This window comes from Ptychodera flava, chromosome 13 (genome assembly GCF_041260155.1).
Source record: "Ptychodera flava strain L36383 chromosome 13, AS_Pfla_20210202, whole genome shotgun sequence".
Taxonomy (NCBI): Eukaryota; Metazoa; Hemichordata; class Enteropneusta; family Ptychoderidae; genus Ptychodera; species Ptychodera flava.
Genome location: NC_091940.1, coordinates 17,917,850 through 17,938,999, shown reverse-complemented (window position 1 = coordinate 17,938,999; position 21,150 = coordinate 17,917,850). Strand labels below are relative to the sequence as shown.

Below are 21,150 nucleotides of genomic sequence, written 5' to 3'. Positions count from 1 at the left end.
GAACTGGAAATTGAGGCAGAAAAACATCACTTTTCTGCGGTATGATGCACAGAGGAAAATATATATATATATATAAAATCAGATACATCAGGAGAGATTTGCAAATCGTTTTTTCGGTCAGATTAGCTATGCAACAACGTCAATTGCTGTTGCATGCAACAACGTTTATTGTTGTTCGTCATTCCCTGGATGTGAGGGAGGGATCGCCGGAACCATGCGCCTGTGTGTCCTTCTGGTTTACAAACAATGTATTACATATACACGATATATCTAGATGCATCATCATATATAGCTCCAACATTTACATTTTACAATATACATTATGGCAAACATAATTTGACTTTCATCAATGCCTTTGCATCAGTCGTATGGATCCCACGCGACCTTGAGTTGTTCCGATGACACCTGGCGCAACAGAGTGTTTGTGCACAGTCCCTCTCTGTGGTTTGTGCAAGCATTCCGGACCGAGGAGAGCGAGAGAGCTTCCCGTCTGATACAACGACTTTACACTGATCGAACGTTTGTCCAAAAATTAAGTCAAAACTAGGTTCACCGGGTAACGCTGTTCTTTGAAAAATAAAACAACACATCGCATCACGATAAGATGACATTGGCACTTACAGGCTTTCATTTCGAACTATAGCTGGCGCTATTGCTAGTCGGTTGCTATTGCGTAATCTGTTACACAAGGAATTTCGGGATCACTCCCGTACACTTTTGACATATTTACGGGCGACTAAAACATATGAATGCTTGATGATCAAGCATTCATAGATGATGGAATATGGAAAGCCTTGGCAGACACGTGAGGGCGTTTCAGGAAGACCAGGCATTCTCACAGTTACGGTAGCAGGTTGGCCTTTGACCCAATGATGCTTGTGCCCTGGGAACGCGGAAGTCAGCAGCACAGTATAACTCAGAACTTGACGACAAGCGAGGGACTACAAGGGCGCGCGCTTGCCTCCGTACCCATACCCGTGTTTAAAAGTGTTTTATAGAACAAGGAGAGGCATTGGCCCAGAGACAGAGAGTGTCCTGGCGGGGGAATCCATAAGCTTACGGGTCCTGTAGATCATGCCGATGAATCTCACTTCGAATAGCCTGAATAGCGGGTTATTTCTGCTGCTGTATTTGTGTGCATTCACTTCGCCGTCGAAAGGCGATGTGATATGGGGAAAGTCCAGACCTGACTTCACAAAGTTTGATCGCAGTCCCGTTGTGGGCCTACACTTGGCCCTGGCCGGTGATACTGAAGTGCTTGCTTCGTGGATGAACGTAGGGCGATTCCAGCAAGAAACACAGCCTCCGATATGTGCCTACGGTAAGAAGCCGGACGGATTCACGGCCATCGCCTCGGGTGAGGCTTACACGTACACCGCGGGGGAGTTCGACTCTACGTTGAACAAGGTGACTATGAATCTCAAGGAAATCGACTTTGAGCACGGAGATGACGTGTACTATAGATGCTGCAACCCCAATCTCGGCGGATGGAGTCCTTTGTATAATTTCACGGTAAGATCCAGTGGTCTTAAGTCGGAGAAGACGAGAGCGCCAAAGTCCCATGCCCGTCCGGGGAAAGTGCAAGGGGGAAAGATTGCTCTGGTCGCCGATATGGGTGTTGTGTTCGGTAACCGTACCACAGAATCTATCGCTCGCCACCTCGAAAAGGGAGTGCAACTGGTCGTGCACGCGGGTGACATCAGCTACGCCGACGATTTCAGTCTCTTCGTGAGCAACAACTCGTTCGTATGGACCGAGTATATGGCGATGGTGGAGCTGTTTGCAGCACGAGTACCGTACATGGTCGGACCTGGCAACCACGAAGTGCAGTACAATTTTACCGCGTATAGAAACTGGTTCCACATGCCTAACAACGCCAGCCATTCAGAGTCCCCCTTTTACTATTCGTTCGACTACATGGGCGTCCATTTTGCTTCTCTGTCGACAGAACACGATTTCAGCCCGGGCTCGGTGCAGCATCGTTGGCTGGAGAACGATCTGAGAAAAGCCGATGCCAACAGAGCGGAGGTCCCGTGGATTCTCGTTTTCGGACACCGCCCTCTGTACTGCAGCGACTGGCTTAAGTGGACGTCGCGATGCAACGTCGAGGCGAAGATATTCAGGGACAATATAGAAGATCTGTTACACAAGTACAAAGTTGACGTCTATTTGTCGGGACACAATCACCAATACGAAAGATCTTTTGCAGTCTACAACATGACCGTCACGAGTAGGAGTTACCGCAATCCACCAGCGACCATTTACATCGTAAACGGAGCTGCAGGTAATAAGCTTGTATTTCAGAAAAAAATCGATCTGCTGAGACATGTAGGCCTATAGATTGCATTTACATTACGACAGTAGGATTTAAGTTCTTAATTGTTTCAGTGTCACAAAATATGTATGATTGAACTCTATATACAAGCTGTCGCTCATCTGCAACGTTTAGATCATCGCGAGTCCAATATTGAGATATGTTAACTATCAAAAATGAAACTGGGAAGTTAATAAAAGAGAATTTTCCTCAGATCTGATTCCTCACGTCCAGGACCCATGTTAGTGAGGAATTTGTGCGGAGTAAGAATCATCGATAGAAATTTGATGTGCCGCGTTCCAGTTAAAAACTATCCTCGTGACCAGAAAATATGAATGCTTGGCTTATCACATAGGAAGAAGTGAACGTTTTACCCCACCCACCCACCTCTCCGAAAACAAAACATGAACAAAACAATGTGTAACATTTCATTCGGTCCCCTCCTTTACAAGATTCAATTGTTCAGTTTTTAATTTTCTCTACAGACAATTAGCGTACACTGCATTGTATCTACTATACCTAAATCTGAACACACACACTGTAAAACTAGCGGACACATTGAGTTCAGGTGTGTTTATGTCTGTGGCCTACACAAAACACGCGCATTAAACTATGTAGAAGCCGCCACTGTAAAAAAATACGCGGAATATTATATGTACAGCAAACTACTGGAAACTGTTTTTACCAAAATGTGTATGCAACAGTGATGGTTTTTTGAACGGTCCCTCAAAAATTCCCATTGACAAAATTGCTGCTTTCACGCTCTTGGCAAGGTTTAATTAAAACAAGACAATTTTCGGTTGAAGACAGTCCACAGTCGAAATGGGCGAAAAACACCACTTTCGTTCCCAATTTCAAAATGTTAATCTTTTAAAAGTTTGACACTTTAATCAAGAGTCTGTCTGTTAGCCATTTCGAGCTCCAATTTGCACCGTAATGTACGCTGTGGTTGACATATTTTTTACTTTCCTTGTTTGTGCTATTGAGTCTCGCTTGTCACGTGCAGTATGCATTTGTCTGTATGTCATTCCAAAGTACACACGAGCTCAGAATCAAACGTAAATGGCCGAAATCTAGGTCATCACCGAAACCTTTTATCGACAAGAACGTTTTCCCCGCCAATAGCTCGAGGTCTGTTTTTCGAGGGAGGAGTCTCTTCTTTGTTGTAAATCCAGGTCTTTAAACTTTGATCATTTATGTCTGATGATTGCTTTAAACAGGCATCCATTAATGCACCTAATTTCAAACTGAAAAACGTGGTGTTTTCCCGCCCATTTCTGGACAAATGACGAGACTCTGGTTGTCTACATACCAACTGGTCGCCAGTCATATGAAAGCGGCCAATCTTTGTGCGGAAATGGTGGATCCGTCTCTGTAAAAAAAAGCCAGATTTGGACAGTGCTGTATTTGACTAGTGTAAAAATTAGATATGAAACATGCCCATGTTTTGCTAGACAATTTTCTTCAAACACCATAACCACGTGAGATGTCGTGAAATCCGGCGAAAATTTGCCTGGTTGAACCACAGCGTTGTAACCAGAGACAACGGAAAGGGGACTGTCAATGGTTGAACCATAGACCCTGGTTTCGCTCCAAGGTCTATACAAACGTTAACCAGTGACTGGTTCCTAATCCAAACTGTTTTCTTTCAGGAAATCCGGAACCGAACGATCCGACCTTTGTGAACTCAACTATGGCGCCTTGGCGAGCCAACAAAGCAGCTACAGTAAAGTACGGCTGGTTGTTGCTGGAAGCCAATGCAACATCGCTGGACTTTACGTACCTGTTCAGCGAAAACGACGAAGTCTTTGACAGGTTTTCCATCATCAAAGACGCCGTGTGAACATTGGTGCCTCTCAGAACAAATTTGTTAAAAAATCGAAAGTTTCAGACCTCCTTGTTGCTATCCATAGGCGAAACCATGGCAGGGCTTGCAGTTAAAGCTCGTGAAACCGCCCAAATTCCATGGAAACGCAAATTAATTTGCATTTAGTTGTTCAGCTACTCAGGATACGCTCAAAGTGTTGACAAAATAAGTCATTGATCTTCTTCCATATGGAATTACACCCACAAGTTTTTAAAAGCGAGAAAAAAGGAACATCTGTTATCCGAGAACAGTCAAGTCAGAATACGACAATTTACAGTGTAAGATGTCGGACTGTCGATATGTTAGTTAGGAACACACGGTCTACAACACTGGTTGTCGAAGTACGCCCATCTTGCTACAGGAGATATTTTAATATATTTGACACGTGTTTTCGCTGATCAGATCACAATATATAAGAAATACCACTTATCATATGCCCATGCTCATGTCGGCTTCATCCTAGTGACGTTTACTGTAAAATATGATATTTCACGGTAAACGTAGAGATATGTACGACAAACGTCATCGGTTTTGAAGTGTTCCCGAACTACATTTGCAATTTGATGGTAAACAACGAAAACAAACAAAATGGCTGCCGCTCTTCGCCTGCGAAGCGATGTCGCCGATGTAAAAATTTTAAGGGCCGGGCTTTTGAGGAACGCGGGTATTCTGGGTTGCTAAGTACGGAAATAACATGTTGAGGTTTGTACGTTTTTCTATGATTTTTCTGTTAAAGTTTTTGTATTTTTTAAACAAGCTCTAGAAAACATTCTGCCATTCGCACGGCACGGTCTACCTCCGAAGAGGTAGCGCGAGCGCGACACCTGTTGACATGGCAACTCTTCAGTGTAAACAAACAAAATGGCGGCTCCTCTCCGTGACGTACGACGATCGAGCGCGATCGAAATCATGAGAGATTTAAAGCAAAAGACAGCTTTTGATCGGTTACAATTGTAATAGCATATTGTACCATCAAAAGTTCCTCCTGTACGACGATTTTTGAATTCTGATGTCTTTCTTCTTGGGGTTCATTGAGATATGGAGGACTTGCAGCGATGTCGCGCGTGATGTTGACTTCGTCGTATACTTTATGAATGAAGCCTGTTCACATAAATATTCCGATATTTATGCGCAAGGCGTAATAAAGTAAAGCCTCAAAATTTAAGGTTTTTCGTACTATTAGTAAAATTCTGGGCATGGGTATATGATAAATCGGTTATTACCCAATATCGCCTGTTCCTTGTGTCGTATCAGCATTCGTGTCATTTGTGCTGCGTCAGACACTCGACTTCCGTCTCGTGTCTGCATGACTCAGCATAAATGGCACGAATGCTGATACGGACACAGGAACAGGCGATATTGGGTAATAAACTCTAAATATTTGTATTTTATATCTCTCTCTCTCTCTCTCTCTCTCTCTCTCTCTCTCTCTCTCTCTCTCTCTCTCTCTCTCTCTCTCTCTCTCTCTCCAATATTTTCAAGAATGCTCTCTGAAAAAATACTTTTATTAAGAGTATATTTGCCTCCCGCATGTGTAGATAAATTCAGGGTACATGAATACAACTGTGTATTTCTGAGTTTGTCTTTGATGTGAATTTTATACTTATCTTACACATGTTAAAAGTGTTTTAGTGGCCTATCGTTGATTGGTGTTACATATACTCCCATCGAATCGAATCTTGCGGGGTAGTGTGTTGTATGTCAGTACAAGTCTGTATGGCACTGTTTAATGCGATGTGTGTATTCCGATTGAGAAGTGAATCGAAGGCCCTATACTCATCACAAGTCACGAAATATTTCTGTTTGTGGAACATTAGAGGTACACTTGCTAAAAGTCAGTGGATATTTAAATATCAAAGCAGAGTTAGTTGAAGGAGTAAACTTCAGCGGACTGTCGCGTTAGTCGTAGGCTGTTGCGTCGATCGTGGGGTGACGCGATGGCTGGGGTTGGTCAGTAACTGCTGCTGTTGGAGAAAAGCCAAGCGACCGGGTGGGGGTGCATTGCGCCATTGTCATTATAGTAAAATGATTTACGCGGCCAGTTCGGACCACGATTACGCACGCATCGTTGCTCAATTTGCGAGTTCATCCTAGGATCATAAAGGTCAGCAGCGATATGTGCATCCAATCGACTCGGCTGCACCCCGACAAACCACTTACCGTTTGTAATGTGATAATTCTAAGGGCAGAAAGGAATTACGGTAATGCGTGCATCGAAACTTAAGTCATAAAACGTTTGCTCGAACTTAGCTGTGGAAACGTGATCTGTTGGCGGGGTTGCGTGCGTCGTTATGTGGGTCAAAGGTCAACCCCGCCACGGAACGGGGTTGACCTTTGACCCACATAACGACGCACGCAACCCCGCCAACAGATAGCTGCGTTTCCACAGCTAGCTCGAACTTTACCCAAGAAAATTTTTAAAGAATTATCTTTCATAATCAGAGTAAAATTCATGTCACGCTCTTGTTTATGTGTTTTATAAATTTGAACCGGGATCACCTCGCCAAGTTCGAGACAGAACAAAAATCATCGAATCTTTGCCGCTTCATGAAATGCAAGACGAAGCCTCTATTTTACAACAGTCTCTCCACCAGTGCAGTTTGTGGAGGGTGGTTTTAACTGAACTCTGATACCAAAACACCCCGAACTATTTGAGATAAAAATACCAGAAATTTAGGCCTCTTGAAGTTGAACTAGAGTACATGACGATGCCTCAATGTGTTAAAGAAAAATACTGGTGTTTTTAACAATCGAGCTTGCGATGTTGACATTGTATATAAAGACAAGCAAATGAACGTGATGTTGCATTCAACGCGCGTCTTCATTGTGATATATCCTGCGAGAAGGCCAGTCTATTTTTAGTTAGAAAGGGTCTTTCCCTCGTACCCAGTAAAAGGTAGCTCAGCATACAAACAATTCAATATCAAATCAGAGTTTGCAACGTGTCGTGAAGCCTTGTTTGTAGCTGTTGACGAACGCTGAGAGTTTTCTCAAACTTTCACGCCAAATAGCAGGCGACCATTCTATACGGCAGTAGACGACAGCGACCACACAGACAACACGATGAGAGGGATTCAGAAGGGACGGGTTTTACGGAGGATTGTTCTAGTATCTCTGGGTGTTCTGGGTTTCTTGGTGTCCGGCGCCGATGTGTCTGACGCTACAACAACGTCGGCACCTCGGAAGGGACTCATTCGGAGACGGTGCGATCCCGACGAATACCGCACGCGGGACGGCCACTGTCGGTCTTGCCACCATTGCTTCGATGCTGTCGCAGCAGGGGCTGTAGTCAACGGCGCTTGTAAGACATGCCGTCTTCGGCGACGCTGTGACCCAGATGAGTTCCGAACATCGACAGGACAATGTTGGTCCTGTGATCTCTGCCGGGGAATGTTCAAAGTTGAAAACAACTATGCATGCCAAAGCGATTGCAGAACCATTCCAGGTATAAATGAATTCTTGTCTTTACGTTTCACCTTTTATTTCTGAAAGTAATCTCCAGGCAGAGTCAGTATAGCTACACATTTCAATATATATTTTTAAAGTGAAAGTGGTCACGTACGTATACGTTAACTTCTGTCGCATTCGATATTCAATACAGGGGAATTCATTGAAGATAACAGAATTGGAAGTATTTTAGGATATCATTCGTTAAAATGAATTTTGACCGATTTTAACACATTTTACCGACTCCCCTTCTACTCGTTGCCATCAACCGTCAATCGCCACTTTTCGTTTGTCTAAACATTTTAACAAAATTAATTTTCCCCACTATGCAATATACTATACCACATTATATTATGCTATTATACTATCATTGTTCCAATCAAGTTGAATACATTCGTTGGAAGGTACGGTCGGTTTTTGGCATACTTTAAAGTCTTTAAGTCATTGTACCGGGACTTTCCCTGATTACACGCGATCTAACCTGGCGTTTGACAGGTCAATCTCTGACGCAAACCGATTGTTGTCCTGACACTGAAAAACGGCTGCAAATTGCTTCTCCAATGCTAAAAATAGCTGTTTAGTCAGAAGAGGGGAAAATCTATCTGGGGATAAGTGGTTCACCGGGCGGGGCAAAAAAAATTCTTGGTGACAGGACAAGCGACTTGACAGGACAAGCTGACCAACTACTGACTCGGCGCCATGTTGGTAGCAACGGCTTAAACACATTAAACTACGATAAATACGATCGTAATTCTATACACTGTGTAGAAGTTTGTAAACTCATTTCAAATTTAAGGATTTTTCCTATTAGTTCTTTAGGCCTCTCGATGATTTTAAGTCCGGTCTTAAAATTCCTGTCAAGGCACGTCATCATCATCCTTACTATGTGCGTTCACAAAGTAAGTGCCATGCACGTGGTATCACTATCATCATGGGACTGTGGTGGTATATAGGTTTCACTTTGAACCTATTCGCTGTAGTTTCCTGTAAATAAGTCTACGAGGATCATGGGTAACAGAAAGTTTAGGCAAATCATATGGAGGTGAATGTCACATACTCAGGATGTGCGGTATCGCGTAACAGGGGACGACACTGGGGGGAGGGGGTCGAAAATGTATAGCAATACATCAAACATGAAAAAATTACCGCATAACCTTAGGTCAATAGATAGTAAGGGTGCACTTTTACTCTCTTGTTTTGCTGTTATTTTTACAGAATCCAACGACACGTCAAATGTGGACAACAACGTGACGATGAAACAAACTCTAAACTCAAGTAATTTACTTTCCGATGTCACCACGGTCTCCAAGATGTCTACAACCGTTGAAGTTTACAACGGTGAGTATTTACCGAGTACGATATTACAAATATCAGTCTCTTTCCAACCGTTTATACTTTAATTGTCAAAGATGCAGATAATCAAATTTTCAGACAAAATAACACCTGTCAGATTTGTACCGGAAATTCTCCATACTCAAAAGGCTTACACAATGCCTGTCATTTTTGGAAATTCTTTTAATTTCTAATCTACTCGGGGGAGGGCGGCTCGTTTTTCAGCCCTTAGAGTCAGAAAAATGTTAACCATCTCAGTTTTCGAAAATAGGCAATTTTGATTTCCCTCACAGGGATGGCGGCTATTTTGAAAATATATATATATAAGTAAAGGTTACTTTTTTCTCCACACCAAACTTTGCACGGTAAACCCTTATTTTTATTCTTGATTTGGTAAGAGAATGGTTGGAGTTTTCATTGAGGAAAGTTTGAGCAAAAATTTAAGTTTCTCATTATCGAGGCACATATAACTCTAAACGATTCAGATAAAACCGAAAGATACAGCCCCTTGGTAATGAACAAAGCAATTTTCTTTCTTCTTTCTTTCCTGTGTAGCGATCTGCAAAGAGAATCCTTATGTGTGGCCAGTCACGGTCGTAGGTCTCTGCGTCGTTGCCGGCGGTTTAGTGGCAGTACTGTGGTTACCGAAAAGTAGGTGCAACCAAGGACGTCGACAAAAGGCTGGAGGTCAGAGGTCAAAAAATAGCGCCTTCTATAGCAAAGGTGAGCAAGCAGTTTTGCTTTACCGAAAAAATGACTTTTCCGTCTTTCACTGATGATGGATGAGTTCACATGACAATTGTCTTGTTCAAGTTCAAATAGTAGGCCAACTGAATATGAAGGGGTGCTTTCAATTTCTCGATCATTATCTTGATATTTTGTGTACGTATTCTGCATTTTATGACAGTTTACCCTTAATGACAGGCCTCGGCATGAATTTTTGTATACAAACAATTTTGACATTTACCTCACGTCGATAATTAGAAATTATCGCAAGCAATCACCAGTTTCTGAAGACTGAAAAAAATCCTTTATCCGATAAATCACAAACAAAACTTTGCGCTTTCGCTTTTATCATTTGACCTGCGTCGGAACTGACCTGAACAGAAGAGGTCAAAAGTCACTCAAGATTGATTGCGCTTCAATTGTTAGTTTTATGAGGCAATATTGTGGTGAACAATATAGTTTACTGTCAATTGTCCATTTGCGATTGGGAGTGTTAGAGGCGATGTCATAATCATATGCTTATGATTGCATTTTATTTCGATGTTTCAGTGCCGTTGATTGATTCCACGAAAGAAACGTACATTACGATCCCTTGTCAGGGCGAAGACGACAGAGCTCAGAAAGAAACCCACCACGCGTTAGACGGCCTTACAAGACCGAATCTGACGCCATACGCCTGTTTCAATGGCGCCTTCGCAGAAGACAAAAATAAAATTTTTCTTCTTTGTGCCTGTTCTAAGAATTATGCAGATAGAATATTATTAAATTTTGATACCCAATGATGATATAGACAAATATGTCGGCAGGAACTTCCAACAAGCTGATTAAAGAGTTTAAGTCGCTCTTTTTTACCTTATTGTGACATCAGGAAAACATGGAATAATTGAAGGAAGTTACTGAGGGTACAAAATTACGGTACATGAATGCCAAAATGTCTAACATTACCCGTTTTCTGAATGCAAACAGATATAGGACGGCACAGCTTGTTAAGGGTTCTATCACAGACGTTTGCACGAGGTCCAACTTTATATATGTAACAGTGTATATTCAGCCATGCAATATGAAACTCGTGCACTTGGATTTTTGAACTTAACGTTTTAGTACGAACCATAAAATGTTTCACTGAATGTTTAATCTTGTCTTGCTGCAAACAGAGTTTAGGCTGTGCACAGTAGACAAGTATTTCAACATGTTTAGAGAAGTCAAAAAACACACACTACACTTAATCACAGACAAATAGTATAGACAGTCTATGTTTCTCTGTGACTGAATATTAAACAATGTTCTTGAAAGAAGCTAAAATGTGGAATTTTATTATTTTTGTAATGTTTAGAGTTATTTATTACTAAATAAACGGCGTAGGACCTAAAAAACACAATGTCTGTATTGTTTTCAGTATTTAGACATGACGGACAAAGGGGAAAATGTTCCTGTTTCGCTTTGTCACCATAAAGCTGCGAGAGTAAACGCTATTGAACGGGTGTGTTTGTTATACAGGGTGCAGTCAGTGTCGTCAGACCGAAGCAAACGCAACAACGGCGTTAACATAGTACTAAAGGAAACTTCTGTTTAAAAAATATCAATGCACGCGATCTCGCCATCATTAATCGAATTATTGTGCTTTGACTTCTGATAATAAACGCGTTTTTGATTTTTGTGTGTTCTGAAAAAAAATCCCCCCAAAATGTAAAGGGATTATTTTGCAAACACAGCTCATTTGGCATAGTTTGGCTTGCTATTGCTGTCATGTAGATTCTTTTCCGGACTAAAATTCAGTTGTAAACGATGAAATTGAACGTTACGTACATACAACATCTATGGACATGTTTTAACACTAAGTGTTCAGATGTAATTTTGGAAATAGAGCAAGAAAAAGTATTTTTCGAATTGAACAAAAATGTTGCACATCAAGTTACAACTAGTAGAGCTTTAAAAGTCCACATTATGACAAACATTATGAGCAACCATGGTAACCTGATGCTTGATTTCGTAAAATGTATCATCAGTGGGCATAATCTCAGTATGCAAGACCAACCGACAAAAATGCATCAGACATGGAATATATTCATTGGTTTAAAATGGTCCATTCTGTAACACAGGTACTCACAGAATAGCTGTCACGAGATCGACGATACTATTTGACACTTTTTTCGCCACGTGACGTCTAATGGAGGAGCTATCGTTGTGAAGTACTTGTACTCCATTGTAGCTGATACTGTGGGCGACGGCGTCAGTAACTGCCGGACCAGTATTGCTTTGAATTTAGCCACACACTACTAATTGAGCTGCGAATAGTGACAATGTGTCTGCATTTATTCAATCTTTCGTCTCTGGTTTCACGAAGCTCTCATCCAATTTTTGCAAAGGTCAATGAACCGAAGAGGTAATTCTCAAAGTGAAAGCGACCATTTTCCTGTTTTTAAGTATCTAGATTCATCCCTAAATTACTCGTTATATAATTCCATCTTAATATTAAAATCGCAAGTTTTTAAGATCGTCAAATTACAATGGTATGGCACTCTTTTAATTTGTTATCTGAGCATTATTTTCGCTTTGGCAACTTTTCAACGGAAAGATAACATGCCACAGGGACTTTCCCGGAAGATGGCGACCTGGTTCCCTCATAGCGCCCCCTGTGCATAACTTCAATTATAACATAGGTTTAACTTACAGATGACACAGAGAGGACAGAAGCGTTGTTCGTTGCCCAGGTCACAGGCATTGTGTCACAGGCACGCGCAGCCTGAGTATCAAAGGCACTTGGATTCTAAAACAGGCACTGTGAGTCTCCGAGTCGTGTATCACAGCCACTCGGCGTCTTGTGTCACACGCACTCAGAGTCTTTGTGTCACAACTTGAACACTCGGATTCTGTATGTTACAGGCACTCGGAGTCTGCGTGGGGCTCTTCTTCGCGAAACTGTAAATTTGACACTCTAAGCGCTTAGAATAATAGTATTATATCCAACACGAAATAGCCTTAGCTGTTCACGGTTTAGGATCAACAATCCTTATCATACATTTGAAAGGACACACTCTAGGAAAAAGTTGCGAGACTGGAGCGAGAAAGTGACGCTTTCTCGCAATTGGTGACATTGTCTTGTTATTCTTAAAGCTGTCAGTGAGACATTTTGAATTCTCTGCATGGTGAACAGTGAGAAATGCACTCCTTGGAGAGAATTAAGGATGGTAACAGATTCTCACCGTTGAGACCGGAAATTCTCACCAAGCATAGTCAGAATGGTAATTTTACTGGTGAGAATCAACCAGACTCACCGTTCATTGGTGAGCATCGGCCAGCTGGTGACAACAAACTAGATTGATTCTCAACAGTGAACTACAAGTCTAGCTGATTCTCACCCATGCCACGATGAGTCTGGTTGAATCTCACCAGTGAATGAAGAGTATGATTCGTTCTCACCATGAAAATAACCCTTCTCACTATGCTTGGTGAGAATTTCAAGTCTCACTGGTAAGAATCTGTTATCATTCTTGATTCTCACCAAGGAGTGCATTTCGCACTCCTCACAAGTGACAAGTAAAAAATTCTCACTGAGAGCGGTGAGAATAACAAGAGATTCTCACCAATTGCGAGAAAGCGTCACTTTCTCGCTCCAGTCTCGCATCTTTTTCCTAGAGTGACATTAAAGCGTTCCTTATTCTTGCAGCCCTGCAGTCTACATGCATTCGAATTGTGCACAAGTTCCTTATGGAGTAATGTCAAATAAAAGTTTAGAAAAAATCTCAGATACAGGTCACTTCTTGTTCACTCAGGTTGCACCTGGGATCTTAGTATAGGATACAGCCCGAGTACGAGGGCTCTTCTGGTATATAAAGTCCAACCCAACGATAAAATGTCTCGGCCTGCGGGTTGGACTTTATATACCAGAAGAGCCCGAGTACAAGGGTTTTATCCGACTTAAAAACTATCGCCCCTATAGTATATAACTGATATATTTTCGTTTTCAATGTGTTTACGTCAACCGTCCCCTTTGTCAATGTAACATGTTTAGGATATGAATTAAAACTTTTACTTGCCTTCCAATGTAATGTAACATCCTATAAATGCCCTAGGGCACATTAGTTTTGTGTTAGTACCACAGCAGATTTTGTGTTGCAGCTGGTTTCCGCTGTGTTACCAAATTTTAATATTAAAACGTACCAGATGTCTACAGAATATGACATGTTCACTTTTGATCTGACAGTACTTTACTACGGCGCTGTCATTCGTTTCTGGAATTAGGTGACCAAGGCTTTACGAGTAGATAAAACACCCTGAATTGAGCACTCTGATTTGTCAATCAACAGTAGATAGTTTTTAATTTTTTTTGAAAACTGTTAGTATACTTAAACAGAAATCAAATAAGAACAATGATGTAATTGGCGTTCACAGCTCACCTGGGCACAATGCGATTCGCTAATGCGAAAAAACAGATGTTTGATCGTATTAATTGTAAACGATAAGTAAAGGAACTTGAGAAAATACAATTAACAGAACAAAATATCAGTCTTCTTTAGTTATGCCAACATGTAGACATATATAAATTACAGTATTGTGATAAAAGCCGTAACTTCGGATAACATTTTCGATGTTTTGATGCAGACGTGTTAAGATATGACCTGGCAAACAAATTCCATTGTGTACCACATGCAACATTTACTGTCAACGAAACTCTTCAATAAAGCTCCAGTATTGATGACTCATTTTCATTTTCGCTGACCAACATCAGGGTTTCGATAACTTTCATTACGTTCTATAGTATTAATAACGAAAAAAGTTTTAAAAATACAAGAACGCCACTTATCTCCACAACCCCCACAATCATTGGCGTCATCGTAACACTATATTAACACACCTTGTAAAAAGTTAGCCTAAGGTGCTATACTGATAATGTCCGAGAATTGGTGGAAAATCTACGCTCTAATTTACATAAGATATTTGCTTATCCTACTTTTGACTACAAGCCGCTTATTACACAACCCAATGCCACTGTATTATCAGAACCTCAATTCAATTGCGTATGATGATAGTAGGGGTTGCTGCCGCTAGTAGAGATTATTGTACACTTTGACAACAAAATATATCATGGCAATACTTTCAACAAATAAGCAAAGCCACTGCCTCATTCCTGCATTTTTGTTACTCGGAAAGCAATTATCGCAGCTGTTATAGATAATTTCTAACTTCTAGGACTACAAGGTCTTACGATTTAACGGTAAGACCTGGTGGTCTAAAGTTAGCGAAGACGAGAGCGCCAAAGTACCATGCCAGTTCGGGGAAAGGGAACGGGGAAAGATTGCGCTGGTCGCCGATATGGGTGTTGTTTTCGGAAAGCGTACCACAGAATCTATAGCTCGACACCTCGAAAAAGGAGTGCAACTGATCGTGCACGCGGGTGACATCAGCTACGCCAACGATTTCAGTCTCTTCATGAGCAACAACTCGTTCGTATGGACCGATATATGCATGGCGAGGGTGGAGCCGTTTGCAGCACGCGTACCCTATATGGTCGGCGGACCCGGCGGCCCCGAAGTGCAGTACAATTTTACCGCCTCCAGGAACTGGTACCACATGCCTACCAACGCCAGCCATTCGGGGTCCCCATCTTATTAGTGGTTCGACTACATGGGCGTCCATTTTGCTTCAATGTCGACAGAACACGACTTCAGCCCGGGCTCGGTGCAGCATCGGTGGCTGGAGAACGATCTGAGAAAAGCCGACGCCAACAGAGCGGAGGTCCCGTGGATTCTCGTTTTCAGACACCGCCCTCTGTACTGCAGCGACTGGCTTTGGTGGACGTCGCGATGCAACGTCGAGGCGAATATATTCAGGGACAATGTAGAAGACCTGTTTGACATGTACAAAGTTGATGTCTATTTGTCGGTAACTTTAGGTATCAGGGCTGTAGTTACTTTAATCAATGTGCAAACCACGATAAATACGATTTTAATCCTACTACGCTATGTTTTGCAGAAGCTTGTAAACTCATTTCAAATTTAAGGATTTCCCTAAGTGGATGATTGTGATCGTCAAATTGTTTCAATTATTATAATTTTATTTTCAAAATGAGTATATTATGGCGTTGCACAAAAGTTTCGTGGATGCTTAAACATTGTGAAACTTTCGTGGTTTGGGGTATAGCGTCTGTCTTTATTCTTCATCGATAAATTTGAGTCCGGCCTTAAAATTTATGTCACGGCACGTCATCATCATCCCATCTATGATGTGCGTTCACACAGTAAGTGCCATGCACATGGTATCACTGTCATCACGGACTGTGGTGGTATGTTTCACTTTTAACCATGTTCGCTGTAGTTTCCAGTAAACGGGTCTACAAGGATCATGGGTAAAAGAAAGTTTAGGTCAAACCATATGGAGGTGAATGTCACATATTCATGATGTGTGATATAGCGTTAAAGGGTACGACAGATGGGAGGAAATCAAAAAAAAAGTATAACAATACATGCAGCGAACATGAAAAAAATACCTTAGGTCGATAGACAGTAAGAAAGCACTTTTACTCTTTTTGTTACTGCTATTTTTACAGAATCCAACGACACGTCAAATTTTGACAACACCGTGACGATGAAACAAACCCTAAACTCAAGTCATTTACTTTCCGATGTCACCACGGTCTCCAATATGTCTACAACCGTTGAAGTTTACAACGGTGAGTATTTACCGAGTCCGATATTACAAATATCGGTCTTTTTCCCATCATATATATGACTCCTGTCATTTTTGGGAAATTATTTACTAATCTACTAGGGTGGGGGTCTTTCTAAAGCTCTTAGAGTCCAAATGTTCATCACAGGGTTAGTTTTTCGAAAATAGGCAATTTTGATTCCTCACAGAGTTAACACAGGGATGGCGGCAATTTTGAATCGCAAATGTCCGTCGGTAAAGTTTATTTGTTTCTCCATACCAAACTTTGCACGATGACTCCTGATTTTTATTCCTGATTTAGCGAGAGAATTGTTGGAAGTTTGATTGAGGCGAGTTTAAGCAAAAAATTATTTCTCACTATCGAGACGCATATAACCCTGAACCCTCTGTTCAGACAAAACCGAAAGAAACAGCTTGTCAGAAATGAACAAGGCAAAAATTTCCTCTTTCTTCCTTTTTAAGTAGCGATTTACGTGGGTAATCCTTGTGTGGTTTCATTAAGTTGGTTGGCAGTCACGGTCCCAGGTCTCTGCGTCGCTGTGCTAGGTTTAGTGGTAGTACCGTGGTTACTGAAGAATAAGTGCGACCAGGGACGTCGACAAAAGGCTGGAGGTCAGAGGTCAAAAAGTCGCACTTTCTACAGCGAAGGTGAGTAAACAGTTTTTGCTGTAACGCAAAAATTACTTTTCCGTCTTTCACTGATGATTGATGAGTACACACGATGATTGTCTTATTCAAGTTCAAATAGTATAGGCCAACTACACTTGAAAGGGTGCTTTCAATTTCTCGCCAGTCTTGATGTTTTATGTACATTTCAAAGGCAATTTTAATGGCAATTTTAAAGGTTAACTATGTTCAGTGCATTTTATGACGGGTTACTGTTAATAGGTCCACAGGCGCTTGGCACATTGCTGGATAATAATCGTATTTAATATGTAGAATGTTTATATTGAACCTGATTATTCAATAAAAGAATCACCCTACGCGATATTAGTGTAGGCCTATAGGCCTACACGTTGACTGGCATTGTACCTATGGCTGCCTGGCTCGGGCCCGGCGAACGCACTACATTATCAATGTGTAGAATGTCTACATGACTTCATTATTTATTAAAGAATAACTGTACGTGATATTACTGTACATGTCGGCTAGCTTAACCGAGCGGCTGTAGAGCTCTGCAGGGCTTGGGCCCGGCTTTGGCCCGTTGTCCACTGCTGCACAGACAGGAAGTCAAGGCGTGAAAGTAATTCACAACCGGATTTCATAAATCAGCGAAATTCACGAACTCTGAGCGTTTCCGGTGATAAAAAATGGTCAACGGTAAGATGGTTGCATAAACAATCGATCGACTGGCTTCTTTTGCCTAAATCATACCTTACCCTATGCTACTGGGGAGAAATCGTCCTGAAATCGGCTGGACACACCAACCCAGCGACGGCCATTTTGAATAAGCTGCACGCAATGTATACACCTTGCATACAACCCTTGGCAGATGACGTCATTGCTCTTCTCTCATTGGACGCGTACATTGAATGCAGCTCATTCTCTTTTATTGAATAATCAAGTCGTATATAGACATTCTACATATTAAATACGATTATTATCCCAGCAATGTGCCAAGCGCCTGTGAATAGGTCTCGGCATGAATTTTTGTATACGAACAATTCCTTTCTTTTGCATTCTCTCTGCTGCAACAATGGACGAAATAAACAAAAATAAGCGATCTTACTGCGGAGAGAAGAAACATTTCATCTTTTTACTCTATAATAAATCACAAATAAAATTTTGCGCTTTCGCTTTCGTCTTCGTCATTTGACCTACGTCAGCTGAATTGAACTGACAGCAACACAAGAGGTTAAAGGTCACTCGAGAATGATTTTACTCCAATTGTTAGTTTTATGAGGCGATATTGTGGTGAACATAGATTACTGTCCATTGTCCATTACATTTGCGATGCGGAGTGTTAGAGGCGATGTCATAATCAAATACTTATGATTGCATTTTATTTCGTTGTTTCAGTGCTGTTGATTGATTCTACGAAAGAAACGCACACCATGATCCATTGTCAGGGCAAAGACGACACAGCGCAGAAAGAAACCCACCACGCGTTAGACGGCCTTACAAGACCGTGTCCGACGCCATACGCCAGTTTCAATGGCGCCTTCGCAGAAGACAAAAATAAAAATATTCTTCTTTGTGCCTGTTCTTAGAATTATGCAGAAAGAATCTTGTTAAATGTTTTCAAAAACAAAGTAGCGCACTTTATATAGACTACAGATAGGTATAGAATGTAAGTGAACAAGGGAATGTAAGAAATTAAAGTATTTTGGTTGTGAGAAATGAAGTCTAAACTGAACTCCGTAAGCTGGTTTACTCTTCCGAAATCTGAGTTACAGAGCTATATAACTGACCGATTAAGTACGGCTGATGGAAACGAGAATTTTGTTTTCGGAAGATAAGGATTACAAGGGAATCTCAGAAAGTGAGTCGTAGCATTGTGATACACTATATATGATATAGAAAATAGCGTTCAAAGGAACGTAAAACCAGCTGAGTACTGGGACAAAGTCGCTCTTTTTTTACCTTTTCGTGATATCAAGGAAACATGGAATACTTGCAGAAAGTCTCTCGGGGTACAAATGACGACGGTACATAAGTAGGAAAGTATATAACAATACCACTTTGCTGGATGCAGACAAATATGAAAGGCACAACTAGATTAGTTTTCATAGTGTTACAAAAGCATTCACGAAGTCCAACTTTATATGTAACAGTATATCTTCAGCCATGCACTATGGAAGTCGTACACTTGAATTATTGAACTTGATGTTTTGGTACGGACCGTAAAATTTGTCATTTGTCACTGAATTTAAATCTTGTATGGCTGCAAGCAGAGTTGAGATTGTGCAAGTTGACCAGAATTTCAGCATGTTTGGAGAAGGCAAACAACACACACTATGCACTTCATATCAAATCATATTCATTAAAAAAAACTAAAAATAGAGCGACTTTGTTCCTTTAATGACCCTCATACAATTTTGTCTGTCTAGTTCTTGACTGGTGGCTTTCAGCACGTTTTTAGAGGTATAACAAGCGTCCAACACCAATTAGGCCTAAATATGGGATTTTGTTATTTTTGTAATATTTAGAGTTATTTATTACTAAATAAATGGCGTAGTTCTTAATAAACACAATGTCTGTATTGTTTTCAGTATTAACGGACAAAAGGGGGAATAAATGCTATTGAACAGGTGTGTTCGTTATAGTCCGTGGGCTGGAGGGGTCCACCGTGCACCCCCCCCCCCCATAAACCTACTACATGGGTATTTTTTTGTTCTTTGGGATCTGCTGAAATAGAAAAAGATGTTAACATTGGATATTTTGGGATGCACTACCTGTCTGCACTGGTTTTTGATTTGTATGTACCGCAAAAAATGGCGAAAAATGGGTAGGGGTAGGGGGTACTATATCCTCCCCTAAATTGAGTAAACTAGCATGAAATAGCACAAACCTTATATTTTTGGAAAGCTCAGATATTGCTCTTTCTGAGGAATACAAACTTTAGCAAAATTAATTTGTGTACATAGAATAGGACGACTTTAAAATGAATTTTTTTGACAATTTTGAAATTTTTTACCCAAAATACCATGTAACAATTGTGATTTACTTTTTATTAAGCAAAATTTTCACAACTTTTTGTGTTTAAATTATTTATTCCGACATATTAAACAAGAAAAAAGTGTTAACATCAGATATTTAACTATACACTACTTCTCTGGCGTCAATTTTGAATTGCGTGTATCTGTATGGGGTGTGCAAAAGCTAGGGGTAGGGGTACAACATTCTTCCCTTGATGAAGTAAACTGGCTTGAAATGCCATATACCTTATAGTTTTAGAAAGCTTAGATACTGGTCTTTCTAAAATGCATAAGGTTTTAGTAAAAAAATATGACGTCATAGAATTGGATAACTTTAAATCGATTTTTCTGGTAATTCAGCAATTTTAACCGGAAGAAAATACGATAACTATTGTTTCCTCCCAATGAAGCAAATCAAACAGATTATGGATGTTATTTACTAATTGCAATGTGCTGAAGAAGAAAATAAACGTCAAAATTGGGTATTTACAATGCATTATTGTCTCTACTCACTAAAATTGCAAGTTTTTCCTACATTGGTATATCGTGAATGGGCATTTTATTGTTATGCAATGAACTAATGCACAGCCTTAAAAAGAAGACTTTAAAACGCACACACATAGTCATATTGCCATTTTCTCCTTAAAGTAATAGATTGTAGATGACTGTATATTTTTATAATTTACTTTTTAAATATTTTTTATAAAATAATTTTGATAAGACGTATTTGGAAAATTGTCTATGCCTCCTTGTCTTACTTATACAGCAAGCATTACTAACAATCTATTAGGCTGTGGGCTAGAGGGGGCGTCTACGTGCACCTCCCCCCCCCACCCGCACAGGATAAAAAACCTGTATTTTTCAGAAGCCTTGGGATCCCTAGAATAAGAAATAGGATTTTAACAGACAAAATATAGGGACTCAATAGCTGTTACGGTCATGTTTTGAAGGGTACCGCAAAATCACGATTTTGTGACCCACATGGATTTTTGTCAAACCTGTCTTCATGTACGTCATCTGCTGAGCTTACTGTTTAACATGACCTGGCTTATTGGGTATCATTAGAAAGGTGATTTATTCTTCTTGAAAATGGTATACAGCAATATGCAATATCTTCTATAGTTTTTATGAAATAGGGCCATAATTTACCCCATACCCCA

At 40.7% G+C, this 21,150-nt stretch overlaps 2 protein-coding genes across 4 annotated transcripts; both read left to right on the top strand.

Moving 5' to 3' along the window:
- The first annotated feature begins 722 nt into the window (after positions 1 to 722).
- LOC139147648 (acid phosphatase type 7-like) lies at positions 723 to 5,346 on the top strand. Its single transcript, XM_070718796.1, has 2 exons — positions 723 to 2,284; positions 3,967 to 5,346. Exons 1-2 carry the CDS (start codon positions 1,075 to 1,077, stop codon positions 4,155 to 4,157), a joined length of 1,401 nt encoding a protein of 466 aa, XP_070574897.1. The 5' UTR covers positions 723 to 1,074; the 3' UTR covers positions 4,158 to 5,346.
- A 1,504-nt stretch (positions 5,347 to 6,850) lies between these two features.
- LOC139147647 (uncharacterized) lies at positions 6,851 to 19,540 on the top strand. Of its 3 annotated transcripts, none has more exons than XM_070718795.1 (4): positions 6,851 to 7,626; positions 8,844 to 8,966; positions 9,516 to 9,683; positions 18,372 to 19,540. In XM_070718795.1, the coding sequence occupies exons 1-4, from the start codon at positions 7,245 to 7,247 to the stop codon at positions 18,560 to 18,562; spliced, it is 864 nt and encodes a 287-aa protein (XP_070574896.1). In that variant the 5' UTR covers positions 6,851 to 7,244; the 3' UTR covers positions 18,563 to 19,540. The 3 variants fall into 3 exon arrangements, 2 of the variants coding, with proteins under 2 accessions (XP_070574896.1, XP_070574895.1); XM_070718794.1 differs by lacking the exon at positions 18,372 to 19,540 and adding an exon at positions 10,236 to 11,079 and having other exon boundaries at positions 6,855 to 7,626; XR_011555770.1 differs by lacking the exons at positions 6,851 to 7,626; positions 18,372 to 19,540 and adding exons at positions 8,005 to 8,527; positions 10,236 to 11,080.
- Positions 19,541 to 21,150: the final 1,610 nt, after the last annotated feature.

Excerpts from the sequence above, each read along its gene's own strand:
- LOC139147647 (XM_070718794.1), top strand. The coding sequence starts at position 7,245 with ATGAGAGGGATTCAGAAGGGACGGGTTTTACGGAGGATTGTTCTAGTA. Across the intron at positions 8,967-9,515 it reads AACCGTTGAAGTTTACAACG|CGATCTGCAAAGAGAATCCT; the intron begins GTGAGTATTTAC and ends TTTCCTGTGTAG. Across the intron at positions 9,684-10,235 it reads TAGCGCCTTCTATAGCAAAG|TGCCGTTGATTGATTCCACG; the intron begins GTGAGCAAGCAG and ends TCGATGTTTCAG.
- LOC139147648 (XM_070718796.1), top strand. The coding sequence starts at position 1,075 with ATGCCGATGAATCTCACTTCGAATAGCCTGAATAGCGGGTTATTTCTG. Across the intron at positions 2,285-3,966 it reads CATCGTAAACGGAGCTGCAG|GAAATCCGGAACCGAACGAT; the intron begins GTAATAAGCTTG and ends GTTTTCTTTCAG.